The sequence below is a fragment of the Gymnoscopelus microlampas genome (genome assembly GCF_963454915.1).
Source record: "Gymnoscopelus microlampas genome assembly, chromosome: 16".
Classification (NCBI taxonomy): domain Eukaryota; kingdom Metazoa; phylum Chordata; class Actinopteri; order Myctophiformes; family Myctophidae; genus Gymnoscopelus; species Gymnoscopelus microlampas.
The window spans coordinates 11,324,257-11,339,178 of NC_139953.1; the positions used below are offsets into that span (position 1 = coordinate 11,324,257).

At 42.7% G+C, this 14,922-nt stretch overlaps 1 protein-coding gene across 1 annotated transcript; it reads right to left on the minus strand.

Annotated features, from left to right (window-relative positions):
* Nucleotides 1–12,590: 12,590 nt before the first annotated feature.
* On the minus strand, nucleotides 12,591–14,105 carry LOC311063879 (insulinoma-associated protein 1a-like; the record flags this gene model as incomplete). Its single annotated transcript, XM_084083500.1, has 1 exon — nucleotides 12,591–14,105. Exon 1 carries the CDS (start codon nucleotides 14,097–14,099, stop codon nucleotides 12,591–12,593), a length of 1,509 nt encoding a protein of 502 aa, XP_083939626.1. The 5' UTR covers nucleotides 14,100–14,105.
* Nucleotides 14,106–14,922: the final 817 nt, after the last annotated feature.

Here is a 14,922-nt window from a genome sequence, read left to right on the forward strand (position 1 = left end):
TATTTCCAATTCTCAATGCTTTTACTTCTACTCCACTACATCTCAGAGGCAAATGTTGTGCCTTTACTCCACTACAATTATTTTAGTTACTTTGTAGATTTTGATCATTATCACAAAACATACATTAACGACTTCAGCCCTATACCTTGGCTATTTGAAAATAGCCTGTCTACAAGCTCACAATGTCACAATGTGACACGTTGTGAGCTTGTAGATCTGCTATTTTCAAAAGATTTGTGTACATTTTATACATTTGAAAACTTGTGAAATGGGACATTCCGCATAATGAATTTTCCTTTTGGTACTTTAAGTATATTTTGATGCCAATATTTTGAATACAGTACTTTTACTTGTAACAGACTATTTCTACATTGTGGGTTGCTATATCGTTTGTTAGTATGGCAAGGAGGGAGGGAGGGTTGATTCACTATCAGCTCTCTTCACTTCCTTCTTCCTTTCCTGTGAGCGTGGCATTGTAGCACCAGGACTGTTTGGCTCTCAAGGGGCCAAACGGAGATGCTAACGAGACACTTGGGTCTGGGCATGCCCTGACAAGAGGTAAGGGTGGATCAGCTATGTCAAGACAGGGGATTGCAACAGAGATTCCAAGCTTTATCGAGAGGCCCTGTTTAATGCTTTGTTGTATGATGATGTCGCGTGGCGAACATGGACGATCTACGAGCTCACAACACCATGACCCAAAATAGGGTCACCAGGTTGAAAGTGGTTATAACTGAATATCCTACTAGGCTATACTGCCCTGCGAAGCTAAAGTGCAGTAACTACGAAAGAAAAAAACACTGAAAAATGTGATTCAAAGTGATTCAACTGGTCAGCCAAATGAGATATCGGCATATAAGTGATATTACACTAATTGTACATCTGTTCTTGAGGTAATTGTAAAATCACGAAGGCTAATTTGACCACTGGGATACACAAATAAGTCGGTGTGTCCAAAAAAACAGTGGCATATGAAGGGAGTGAGGAAGCAGATGCTTGTTTTCTTCCCCCCAAAATGTAAGCTGTTTCGTTTTTTTGTGAACTATCACTCCATTAATTCTGCACGGTTAATTGATCAGCAGGTGTTTCCAATTGTCTGATTGTGCTCTACTCTTTATAGTAGCATGCTGTATCTGTCACTCAGGGCTTTTTGTTTGTTTTTGTTTATTTGCACAATAGCTACAAAACAATATAGGCAACAACAACATAATAAAACCAGAGTGTGCAGGTGAGATTGAAAAACCCCATGGGGGTTATACATTTAATCTCACCTCATTTCACAATAAGTAAAACAAATTAGCAAAGTAATCAGAAAAATAAAACTAAACTAAACTAAAATAGTAAGACATAAATATCTTTGCAGTCGGGTGGAAACCTTGTGTGTCAAAAAACTTTTTTTGTTATTATATAAAAAAAAGAAAAAATAGTGAAAATAGCCGATGTACAAGCTCTGGCAGTCAAATAGCGTTTATAGGGTTAAAGTGGTTAAACTGATTACTAAACTGAAACTAATTTAGCTGGGGACCCCCTGAACCTAAGTAAATGTGGGGTCCCCAGACCCCACTTTGAGAACTTCTGATATAGCCTATTGTATGTGAAGATAAACATTTAGAGATATTAGGCCTTAAATGTCAAATGTTCAAGCATGTTTAAATCATGTGAACTTAATATTACTTCAGAACTTCAGAATCTTCCTCCACTTAACCGGAACAGGGTCACGGGGTCATAGTATGTGAAGTGATAATGCCGTATGCTGATCATACGGTGGCAAAGGTTTCACATTTTTTAAATAATAATACTTTCACCCAGCTTCTCTATTCTACAGCCTGTGCATAATCATGAATTTTCAAGCATTAGGATGCAGGCCCTCTCAGTCTAATTGTATTATGGGCTGAATAACAGCATCACTGAGCAGCAGCGTTTTGGAGTTGACAATCACATTTGTAAGTAATCAAGCTTTGTCTCGGTTACAATCCCGTCTTAATTTACTTAATGCTCAAACGCGGATGAAAATTTAATCTGCTCACTTATTTGGTTAATGGCGTTGAAATTGGATTTCAGCCACTCTCCCAGCACTGGGCTGTCTGGAGCACGGCGACACACATTCAACATCACTGTTAGACCGTGTTGTTGCTGTCGGGCACAAACCGTGTATCTCCGTATTACAACCTTTTCATATTTATTTCCCTGTAAATGAATACCCCTGCATACAGTACTAGAGCAGTGGTTCTCAACCTGTGAGTCAGGACCCTCAGGGGGGTCCCCAGGTGACAGTGTAGTGACAATTTAAGGACTTTTAAGATCTTTTTAATACCACAAAAAAAAAGAAGAAAAAAAAAGACCATTGCTGCATCAAAAGTTAACTTAGTTAATTGCTGCAACGTGAGGCGTTTTGAGCTTGTAGGTCTTCTATTTTCACAATATTTATCTGTTAATTTACTATATTAATACTGTACTAGAGTGTATGCAAATTAGCCGATCTACGAGCTCACAACACGTCACAGCGCTTTGTGAGCTTATAGAGCTTGTAGATCAGCTATTATTGACAAATGTTCCCCTCAGAATGGGCATGCTGGATTTCAATTGGTTTTTAAAAAAAAAGAAAAAAGGCCCGGACGGCTGGCTCATTGCAGTCTGACAGCGGGTTGCGAGTTCGAGTCCCGATCCCGGCGAACTTTGCTGTGTGTCATTCCCCCGTCTCTCTCTCCCTATTTCCTGTCTCTATACTGTTTATCAATAAAGGAAAAGAATGTCTTTGAAAAAATTCCAAAAATATGTATAATAATACTAATAGATTGAAAATAGCGCGGTGCTGTCTTTGAATGGTAAACCCTGCTACAGTTTCCATGAAAGGTTTTGGCCACAGCAGATTAAAGTGTCAAGCTGTGTGAGAGGTGGACCTATGTCTACGTTGAATATTGGTTTTGCATGCTGTTGTTGGTGGTGGTGTGTGTGTGTGTGCCTCTGGGCATTGTTTCTGGCCCCCTATGAACAGCTTAAGCTTTTTAGTTACAGTGCAATCATCTCTCTGAGGGGAGCGCCTGCCTGCGTGACCGTGACCCCTTCAAGCATCTTACTGCAAGGTCAATACCATTGATGTGGGTTAATTACACCAGCATTACGAGAGTCTCTGCACTCACTGTCCTCCTCCATCAGCCAAATGTCTCCTTCCTTGAACTCAAGGGCATCTGCTCCTACTACAGACACGTTAAGCAGCGTTATCATAGTTAACTGAAACAATAATGAAATAACAAAAACTAGACTTGGAAAAACATTTTAGTTAACTGAAATAAAAACTATAAATGAGGCTTTACAAAACAACCTTAAACTGTTTTGTGTGTCTACAAAAGTAACTAAAACTGACTAATATCATCAAGAAAGTGTTTTTTCTGACTAATCCATATTAGGCCTACAATAAAAATTTAAATAAAATAATTGGAACTAAATTAAAACTAAGCCTTTTCAAAAAGTCCAAACAAAATTAATATCAAAATGAATGGAAAATGCTAAACTATAATAACGTCGATGTTGACCGCTTTTTTCTCAGACATTTCAAATAGCCTTTCGCGTCACATAGGTTTTTCCAGTTCCTTCACCTATCAGGGGACACTCTTTGCCTTTGTTCGTAAAACTACAACAAGCACCATAATATACACTATTGGCTTTTGTGAGGAAAACCAAGCGAATTAGAAATGTATTTAATATACTTAAAATAAGTGTACTTGAATGTAAGAACATTGAAAGTTGTATGCCAGTGTACTTTGAAAAAGTACAATAAACTACTAATGCTTATAAGTGTACTTTTAGTGTACTTAATATAAGTACATTTATTTTTTAGACATTTGTAATACACTGTTAGCATACTTTATTTTAGTGTACTTTAATTGCACTCAATTAGAAATGTATTTAAATATACTTAAAATAACTGTACTTTAATGTAAGTATATTAAAATGATATGCCAGTGTACTTTAAAAAAGTATACTAACTACTAATACTTATAGTAGGAATTAAGTGTAGTTTAAGAATGTTATAATACACTATTTCTATGCTTCATTAAAGTATACTTTAATTTAACTTCATTATATGTTTATTTAATTATAATAATACAAAATGCACTATAATAATTTTAAGTTGTATTTTAGTGCACTTTTAAAAATTATTAATTATTAATACTCTGTTAAAAATAACTTATAATACTAAAGTATGATTATTGCAAATCCTTTTTAATATACTATTAATATGCTTTATTAAAGTGTAGAATAATTTAAATACACTAGAAGTCCTGCAATCCTGAGACTGCATGCTGCACTGGCTTCCCTGTGATTGGTCAGAGTCACAGGGTTCCCTTTCAGCAGAGCCATTGGTCTGCCTTTCAAATTTGCAGTCATGTGATTATGACATAATCAAAAATATACTTTAATACATTTTAAATAAACTAAATGGGACACGTAAAAAGTACATTTGAAAAGTATTATTAATATGTTAAAAGTGTTTTAATAATACACTTTTACACTACTGATAATGTACTGTAATCCCATTTAAAGTAGATTTACAACACACTAATAGTATAATATAATTGCACTAAAAGTGCATTTTGATTGCTCGTGGGTATACTTTTCACTACTGTACTAAGTATACTTAAAGTTTGTAAAAAGTTGTACGAATTTAGCACACTTATTGCACTTTTAGTATACTCAAGCATACATTAAGTAGTAATTTAATTGTACTTGAGTACACTTAAGTTCAATTTAAGTCGGCCAAAATAGTACATCCGTACTAAAAATATACTTTAACACATTCATCAAAAATATACTTTTAGTATGCTATTTTTTTACCTGGGATGATATGAGGATTTTTAAAAAAAAAGCTTTGCCCTTCATATGGGCCACCCAGCCACCTGCAGCCTTTAACCCATTAACACCAGGAAAGTGTCTGTGTCATTTTTAGATTTTTGCACTGGATATTCAAAAATAGCAGACATACAAGCTTGCAGCACGTCACCTCGTGCCGCGCTGCAAGCTTGTACATCTGCTATTTTTGAACATTTTTGGAAAAATCTTGAAAGTGTGCGCACTACTGGTTTATAAGGCATTTGTAGAATCGGCCTCAGTTAAAAGGCCTCACCTGCTGCCCCTGCCCCCCCCCCCCCCTCCTTGACCGTTTGAAACCTCTGTCAGATTACGGGGAGGATTCCACATGACCCCTTGACCTCTGACCTATATTGATTGAGGTCTGCACCAACCCCCCCCCCCATCCCCATCACTGAAGAGCTTGAACACTGGGGTGCCATAATGTTTCAATTACTGCCCTGTCTCATTGTCCCGTTCTGACAGGCTATAGCATCTATATTTGTAACCCTGTTGTGCTCTGGCCAAATATCTGTTTTCGGGGGGCTTGGCATGGGGGGGGGGGGGGGGGGGACTATATGTCGATAAAGAATACAATGAGGTTGTGTGGGTTGATGTTCAAGAGCATGTGGCTCGTGCTGTAGTGTTGAGCAAAGCACCAACGATGTGCCAAAGCGAAGCTTTATTCTCTGCGTGTAGGTTGGGTTGTTGTGTAATGTAATGTTATGTTATGTTATGGAATGATATGTTGTGTTATGTGATTCTGATTATAGTTCCATAGCAATTATACTAGTATTAAAAAAAGAGAAAAATATATAAATTATATATACATTTGATTCTACCCTTGTTGACTCTATTGTACATTAATAGTGTGGTGATTTGAAGTTCCAATCACACAATATGAAGCCAGATGACGTCCTGTGGTTTGTGACTCCTGGCTGACCCGGGTCTACGGTAGTTACGGTGGGTCACACCGTGGTTTGAGCCGCCCAGCTGGTACTGTATACCCCTAACTGTGTCTCTGCCTGGCTCGCCCCTTCTCTACCTGTACGTCTGCCTGTCTGTCCGTCTGTCCGTCTGTCCGTCTGTCTGTCTGTCTGTCTGTCAGTCAGTCAGTCTGTGTCCTTGCCTTTCAGTCTTGTCTGTCTTGGTCCTGTTCCTGTCAAAGTGCACTCTGTTACAGATCAGAGATCAGCGGCTAAAAATAGTCATCAGTGCTTCATGCGCATAGGCCTTATTGTCATTGCTTGTTAAGTGTGTGTGTGTGTGTGTGTGTGTGTGTGTGTGTGTGTGTGTGTGTGTGTGTGTGTGTGTGTGTGTGTGTGTGTGTGTGTGTGTGTGTGTGCGTGTGTGTGTGTGTGTGTGTGTGTGTGTGTTCTTGTGCGTGCGTGAGTGAGTGCGTGAGTGAGTGCGTGCATGTGTGTCTGCATGCATGCATGGATGCATGGTGTGTACTGGCGTGTGTGTGTGTCTATGCCCACCGGCGGGGCCAGCCAGAGTGGCAGGCTGCAGAGAGGAAGGGGCTTTAGGGGAGCCAGGTTCATTAGCATAATGACAGCCCCCTGCTTCCTGTTACGCCACGGAGAGCCTCCACTCTGACCTCCGTTGACCTTTAACGGAACTGCGACCTGTCAGCTGTCCAGAATCAAATTGAAGGCGGGGCTATAGGCGATGTGACTTCAAATCAATAATCACGATTATTGCAAAACCTTTTGCTTCGATTGAACGATTAATGAACGATTATTTAAAACATCGGTTGTCAAAATGGGAGAACCAATGATAACAAAAACAAATAGCAGATCTACAAGCTCCCAACGGGACGCAATGTGACACGTGCTCATGCTGAACAGCATAGCTATGTAGGGGGTCAATGTATGTCACTATGTAAATATGTAAACACAAGCTTTCTAATTCTCAGAGAGGTTTTACTCTCCTCGTTACAGATTCATTCACAACAGCTTGCCATTACCTAGACAAGTGAATAGATTTACAAGCATTATGGACAGTGTGCGTGTGTGCGTGTGTGCGTGTGTGCGTGCGTGCGTGCGTGCGTGCGTGCGTGCGTGCGTGCGTGCGTGCGTGCGTGCGTGCGTGCGTGCGTGTGTGTGTGTGTGTGTGTGTGTGTGTGTGTGTGTACAGTGGCCATGTGTGAAGGATGTCCCTGGCCCCTTTGTGCATGTGTGCACCGCCATGGAATCAGCTTCACACACACACACACACACACACACACACACACACACACACACACACACACACACACACACACACACACACACACACACACACACACACACACACACACACACACACACACACAATGAATTAAAATAATTACAATTTTGTATTATTATAATTTTAGAAACTACAGAGTGGCATGCGTAAGGTTCATCATAATCATAATACTCCCCCCCCCTCTCTCTCTTCCATCTTTCCCTGTGGGATATTATATTGTAAACTCTCTATTCTCTCGATGAACAAAATGAAAGCAGTGCAACAGAGCTGTCAGGAGGATTAAGATCACAATAACTCTGAGTAACTGGGAAGAATTAATTAGAGAAGTTTGCACTTGGACAGCGCTTCACGTCAACAAAGTGATTAGAGCTTATCCTGAGCCCGGTTAATGAAGGGATCAGATGGCTGTCACAGCCAGTGGTGGACAAAGTATACTCAACCCCCAGTACTCGAGTCAAAGTATCGAGATACGCCTGGTCAAATTACTCAAGTAGGCCCACAGGTGAAAGTTGCTCTGTCAAATTTGTACTTGACTTAAAGTACTGGAATACTTGCTTATAAAATACAAAAGTACATGCTTTAAAATAAATACTTGATTGATTGATTGATTGAATACTTTATTAACAGTTTGCAAATAAAGCACAGAAAGTACAGTTTAACACTTCAGTATTAAATACGTAAGTATTCAAGAGTAGCCTACGAGAGCAGATTTACTGTAGCTGCATCACATGTATTTGGACACAGGGACATAGAGAAGGCAGTTGAGCTGGAGAACGATGTATCCCTACCACTTACAGCCTGGACAATGTTTAATATTTGTGGACATCTTGGTGTATGATCATTTTGTGAGTGTATTGTGGTGCAGGCAGGACACTATAATAAAGAATTCTATCTCTCTATCGTACAACATGGTTAGAGAGTGAAGGACCACCCACACCAAGCACTAATACTATTATATAACCATAACGATATAGTTGTAAAACTTGTTCTCAACTCAAGTGAATGGCAGAGTCCACACCACAACGATATGGGCAAAAGTGATGAATGAATTAGTTAGCTTTAGTTTTATTTTGTGGACTGTCACACTTGACTTTCTGAAGTTTCCTTGGGGGGGCGGGGGTAAAACAGAAAGGGAGTAGACTAATGCCCGCTAAGAACTGAGTTGAGTCTTTGCTTGCATGCGTCCGCCTGCCTCTGCTTTTCCTCCGCTTGTTGACTTGCAATGCCACTCTCCATTCTGACACCTTGCACAAAAAAATGAAAAACATTGTTTTTTTTTTATAATTTACAGTGAGCTTCATTTACCGAAGCCCTGGATTTACTGAAGACATTTCCATGTAATTCAACATGTGTCAAGACTCTCCTTTCAGAGGCACATGCAGGCATCAATGTAACTCATTAACCCCCACCCACATTGTTGTGTGTCTTTTGATGATGCCTGTTTACAGTGACAATGACCCCCTCCCCCCTCTCTCTCTCTCTCTCTCTCTCTCTCTCTCTCTCTCTCTCTCTCTCGTGGCTGCAACAGCGGCAGCAGCAGTGTTTAGTGTGAATGGCTTTATCTGGGCTCTTATCTCGGGCTCTACTGCCCAGCTGGCCTACACCTGTCACACACATGGACGCACACACACGCACACGCACACGCACACGCACACGCACACGCACACGCACACGCACACGCACACGCACACGCACACGCACACGCATGCACGCACACACAAAGGGAGTGAGGAGTGAGGCGATTGGGAGACAAGAGACTGATGACCTGGGAGTGTGACGGTGAAAGTGTGTGAGTGGGGTGAAAGCCAGTGTGTGTGTGTGTGTGTGTGTGTGTGTGCGTGCGTGCGTGCGTGCGTGCGTGCGTGCGTGCGTGCGTGCGTGCGTGCGTGCGTGCGTGCGTGCGTGCGTGCGTGCGTGCGTGCGTGCGTGCGTGCGTGCGGAATGAGAGGGACAGAAAGGGAGATCAACCTGAGGGGTGGTAGCGAATAGACTCAGAGGAAGCCCGGGGACTGGTGGAATGTCTTTCACATGCAATGAGGTGTCTTTGTCTCCGGGGACCTCTGGGTGACCTGTGGGTGTCACCTACCAGTGACCCCCCCTGACCTCAGCTTTTAACGCTGCTAAGCACGGCTTTCTCTCCACTTCCGTTTATAGTGACCGCAGCTGAACAACAATAGCAACATGATGGATAGGGTGAGTTTATGACGGTGAGGCTACAGTACAAACTAAACGTCATTCTAAGAAGCTGAAGGATCAACTGCTTCGCCGCAAAATAACAGACAAAATAAGTGACTGACCCCGCAAATAGAGGGACAGGTTTGAACGGTCTCATATTTAAGGGGATAGTTCACTCCCAAAATGACTTTTTTTCCTATCGATTAGTCACCCCATGGATTAGTCACCCCATTTGTTTTTGTCGCATTCCTAAGCCAATAATTTGATGACCAGCGGACCAGTAGGATACACAAAGAGTCTCCTTTGTATCCCCTACCGGAACCGCTGCTCATCAAATTGTTGTCTTAGGAATGTGACAAGAAATATCGCCCAGACCCCCCAGAATATCGTCTCTGTCGGGTGGAAACGTCATACCGGTATGTCCAAAACTGTTACGTTTCAGTATACAAATTCAAAAGTATAAGGACCCCCAAAAGAAAAGATTTGTGTTAAAAAAATCTAAATTGTTCACAATTGTTTAATTTTTCAAAAATAGCAGATGTACAAGCTCAAATTGCAGCACTTTGGCAACGTATAAATGGATAAAGTGGTTAATATATTAACTAGCCTGCTAGCCTATTTTGCTGGGGACCCCCTGGAACCCCCCTGGAACTTTCTTCTTCTACTCTGGATTTGAACACGGTTTGCTGACATTTTTACCATTGAGCTATTAGAGCCGGTCTGCTTGCTCAGGGGATAAATTGAATATTGACCTTCAGGTCAGAATTCTTGTCAGATCCTGTGTCTAGGTGAGACATGACCTTTGACACGATCTCAATGTCTCAATAGAAGAGCAGGGAGACTAAATATAACCTCCCCAATTGTATAAGTTATATTGTATTAACATACTCTACCATACAGATTGGACACAATTAAAATGTATTCATTAAACAAAGTTACATAGTTCTGCTTTAACTTTACCTGAGTTGGCTCTGTACTTGGTCCCTGTACACCAAATCTCTTCACCGAAAATAGCAGATCCACAAGCTCACATAGGGTGTTTGTGTAAATATCTCAATAGCCAAGATCACTAAAAGTCAAAGGAACAATACAGTCTTTGTTTTCAAGTTTTGGTTTTTATTGTTTGGACATTTAGCAAAATGACTGCAAAGAAATCCAAAGCCATAAGAGCTAAGAGTTACAAAGAAATATTTAAAAAATGGATGATTGCGTTTAAATAAAATCAAAATTCCACTTCATTGATTGCTATGTCACTTACACACACCATTCTCAGGAGCAATCTTCCTTCTATGTTATAATAAGTTAACAATGATGAAACATTTTGGCTACATCATGAAAAATACAGTAATGAATCACAGAGTCGATCACACTGAGTAAATAATTTACACAAATAATTTAATTAATAAATAAATAAATAGAAAATGGTCATAAGGGTTTCGATATATAGTGGTAATACAGTAGTAGGTTTCGTTAAAAAAATTATAATATAATATCCAGCAAGTTAAATAGGCTAATAAGTCATCAAAAAACAAACCGTATAGTTTAACTTATCCTTTTAAGGCAGTTTTACAGCAGTATACAGTGGTTCTAGTCCAAAGGCATTACTGGCTACTCTAGTCTTAACTTTAAATTGCTATATAGGCAAAGCTAAATGTATAATGGTCACAGATTCACAAGCTATCTTAAAGCTAATCAAAGTGATAAGATAACATTTCCAGCCTGTGAATTAAAGGCAAATATCTTGACAAACAGTACAGCTAAGTAGGCTAGGACAGTGGTTCTCAACCTTTTCAGGCTGCGACCCGGCAAAATAATCATATTTGAACTGGGGACCCCCCACCCTGACAAGCACTTGGAATTGTAGGAGTTGAGGCATTATATAGTTTGACTTGGTTCCACAGATAAATATTGTGAAAACAGCTACAAGCTCACAACGCCTCACGTTGCGAGGCGTTGTGAGCTTGTAATCGGCTATTTTCACAATTGTTTGCCTCTTTCTTATATTATTTGACAATTTGGCCAATGTTTGACCAGTTTCTATAGAATCGTTTGTTGATTACTTTTGATGCAGTAATGGTCTTTTTTCATGTCATTTCCTTTCTTTTAGGTATTATTAGGTAAAGTCCTTAACATGTCACTTAACTGTCATCATGGGGACCCCCCCAAAATCATGTGGGGATCCCCCTAGGGGGTGCCGTCCCACAGGTTGAGAACCACTGGGCTAGGATGTGGCTTTTTCTTAGGTCTAGAAGCTAATAGCACTTGTGCAGAGGCTATACAAAAATAAACCAACAGTCTAAAACGCTTCATTCCCCTTTGAAAACTACCAGTTATGTTTATGATGACTTGCAAAGTTCTTCTAACAGAGTCAAATCCCGAATGTAGATTATTTAAACTCTGGAACCCCTTGTGTAACCCTGTGTAGGGGGAGGGCGGCTGTGGTCAGTAGTTATTCTCCATTTATTAAATGGAGAATAACTACTGACCACACGGAACAACATACCCCGCCTCCCCTACACACACTCTCAGGGTTAAATGGACACATTTCCCATCCCTCTTTTGCTCCATAAAAGAGGGGGACGCGACCTTTCCAGTGAACGTGCCTTCATGCCAGTGGTGGAAAGTAACTAAGCCTACATGTACTCAAGTACAATTTTGAGTTCTTTTTTTTTTTTTTTTTTTTTACTTTACTGGAGTATTTCCAATTTTCAGTACTTTTACTTCTACTCCACTACATCTCAGAGGCAAATATTGTACGTTTTACGCCACTATTATTTGAAAACTTTAGTTACTAGTTAACTTTGTAGATTTGGATTATTATTAAAAAACATACATCAACCACTTCAGCCCTACATAGATTTCAGCCATTTAAAAAAATAGCTGAAGAATTGAAAAAAAATAGCAGATCTACAAGCTCACAATGTGACACATTGTGAGCTTGTACATCTGCTATTTTCAAAAGGTTTTTTATACATTTGAAAACTTGTGAAATGGGACATTCTGCACAATGAGTACTTCCTACTTTTGGTACTTTCAGTAGCCTTACTAGCCTACATATTGATACCAATACTTTTGTCCTTTTACTCAAGTACATTTTGAATTCCAGACTTTTACCTTTAACAGAGTAGACTAGGCTACTTCTAAATCACAGTATTGCAGTATTGGTACTTTTACTTAAGTCAAAAATGTGAGTACTTTTTCCACCACTGGCCTTTACGCACAGGACGCACAGGTTTCCAGGTAAAAGGCACGGGCTTTTTTGGGGGGCTTGCTTTCATAGACCTGGGGTGCTTGTTTCTCTCTCAAAAACTGGCAACACTGGCCGCGCTCTCCGCTCAGCAGGCAGGGCGCAGCAGCGCCGGCATCTGCAGCAGGATCACCTGTCTGTTCTCGGACGGGTGACACTTGTTGATGTGCCTGGTGAGTCCCGGCGAGCTGTGGAACACCGCCGGGCAGTACTTGCACGGGAACGCCGCCTGGCCTTGCGAAGAAGAGGAGGAAGAGGAGGAGTGCAGGAGACGGACGTGCCTCTCCTGGCCCGCGCGGTTGGAGAAGTTCTCTCCGCACACGGGACACGGGTGGCGGCAGGAGGGCGGCGATCCGGAGGAGGAAGAGGAGCTCAGGTTTAACGGCGTACCGGCGTTGTTGTTGTTGTTGTCGGCGGCCGGGTCGCAGCCATGAAGCGGCTTCGTCCCCTGGTCGCCGGCTCGGGGGTCCTGGTGGTGGTGGTGGTGGGGGGGGTCCGGATCGCAGGCGGCTTTGTGCTGCGAGGAGACGTGCTTTCTTAAGTACGCGTGTCGCTTAAACCTTTTCCCGCAGTGGCTGCAGTCATAGAGTCCCTGATCCTCGGACCCGGAGTCAGATGATGATGGCCCGGGGCTGGGTGTGTCCCTGTCCTCCTTCCCGTCGTCCTTAACATGAACAGTCCCTTTATTGTTATTATGATCCGTTGTTTCCACATTCTGCTGCTGCTGCGGTGGCTTGGGTTTGTGCCACCGCCGGTGCGAGGCGAGGTTGGCCGGGCAGCTGAACACCTTGTCGCACTCGGGACACCGGTACTCGACGCGCACGATCCGGGAACACTTGTGCTGGGCGAGCGCCAGCGGGTCGGCGTACGCCTCCCTGCACAGCTGGCACACGAACTCACCGACGTTGCCGTTGTCGGCCTGGTGGTGGGCTCCGTTGGGGGGCTTCTTCTGATCGACCGGTGCCTCTTTGATTTTCAGCCCGAGGACCGGAGACGTGGTGACGTCGTCCTCAAAGTGCAGTTTCCGGATGGCTTTGGTTCTCTTGGAGGGCGGCTTGCCTTTGCGATCCGCGTCGCCTGACGCGGGCCTTTTGGTGCCATTGTTGCCCCTCGCGGCGGTGATCGTCCCCGTGCGGCTGCTGTTGCTGGTGCCGATCTTCAGGTCCACGGGGGCGCCGAACAGATGGTCCAGCGCGGTGAACGCGGCCGCCGTGGGGAACGACTCGGCGGACACTGGCGAGCCGAGGTTGAAGCGTCTGCTCAGGTACGCCTCGCGGTCGTGATGCTCCGATCGGCTGACGGGCCGGGTGGGGCTGTAGATCGCCTGGTGCTGGTACGCCGCCTCCGGGTTGCCCCCGAAATGCGCCGGCTTCACGTCCCGCTCGGGAGCCGCTGCTGCTCCGCCGTGCGTAACGGCCGCTGCCGGAGCGCTGCGTCCTCCGGCCGGGTGGAAGAACGGCAGAGATGCTGAGAAGGATGAGATGGAGGAGGAGGAGGAGGAGGGCAGGGATGCCTCCGTCTCCTCATCATCCGATCGCACCCTGTAAGACACCGGGTTAGGCTTCTTGTTTCTTTTCACCAGAAATCCTCTCGGCATAGTTGCGCTTTAAAAGGCACTTTGGAACCAAAAAACTAAAATGCTGCTTTAAGAAATAGAGAAACCCAGTTTCCAAAGACACTCACTGATACATCTGATGCGTTTTGATTTTTTTTGGGTCTCGTTTTGTTTTGGGTGCCTATCTGTCTATTGACCTTCTGTTCTCCTTTTGCTTTCTTCTTTCAGCACCAAACATAGCGGCACTCTTTTTAAGGGTGAAATGATGACATTGTCCTCGCCCCCCCCCCCCTTCCACCCCCACCTCTCTTGTTGCCTCATCTGCGACCAATCAGATGGAACTGTGATTCCCCGTGGATTTGGGAGTGGGCGTGGGAGGTGTGGATGGATAGTGGAGAAGGGGGAGAGAGGGGGTGCCCTCTTGTAAAAAAAAAATGTTTTTAAATAAAAAGAAAGAAAGAAAAATTATGGAAAGAAAAGAAAAAAATCAAAAATAATGGAAAGAAATATAATAAAATAAATAACTGAAGGGAGGATGTTGCAGATTGCAAAGCAGATGTATACCTGAGGCTTTTATTGTATTAGTGTGCGCGCCCCGCCCTCTTCCTCCACGTCTCGACAGACAGGGCACACGCCACTAGCCTCCTATTTTTACGGTCTGCTGAGTTTGTATAGAGATCTACACGTGCCCTGGCTTTATGTGTCTGATTGGGAGGGGGTTGTGATTTATCTTTAAAAAAAATAAAAATAATCCCTCCGTCGCAAAATATGTCATAGCTGTTAATTAAAAAAAGAACATGTTCAAAAAGAAGAATCTTTTGTGAGTGTTTGTTTTCGTATACGATCAAAATATCAACACAAGCCA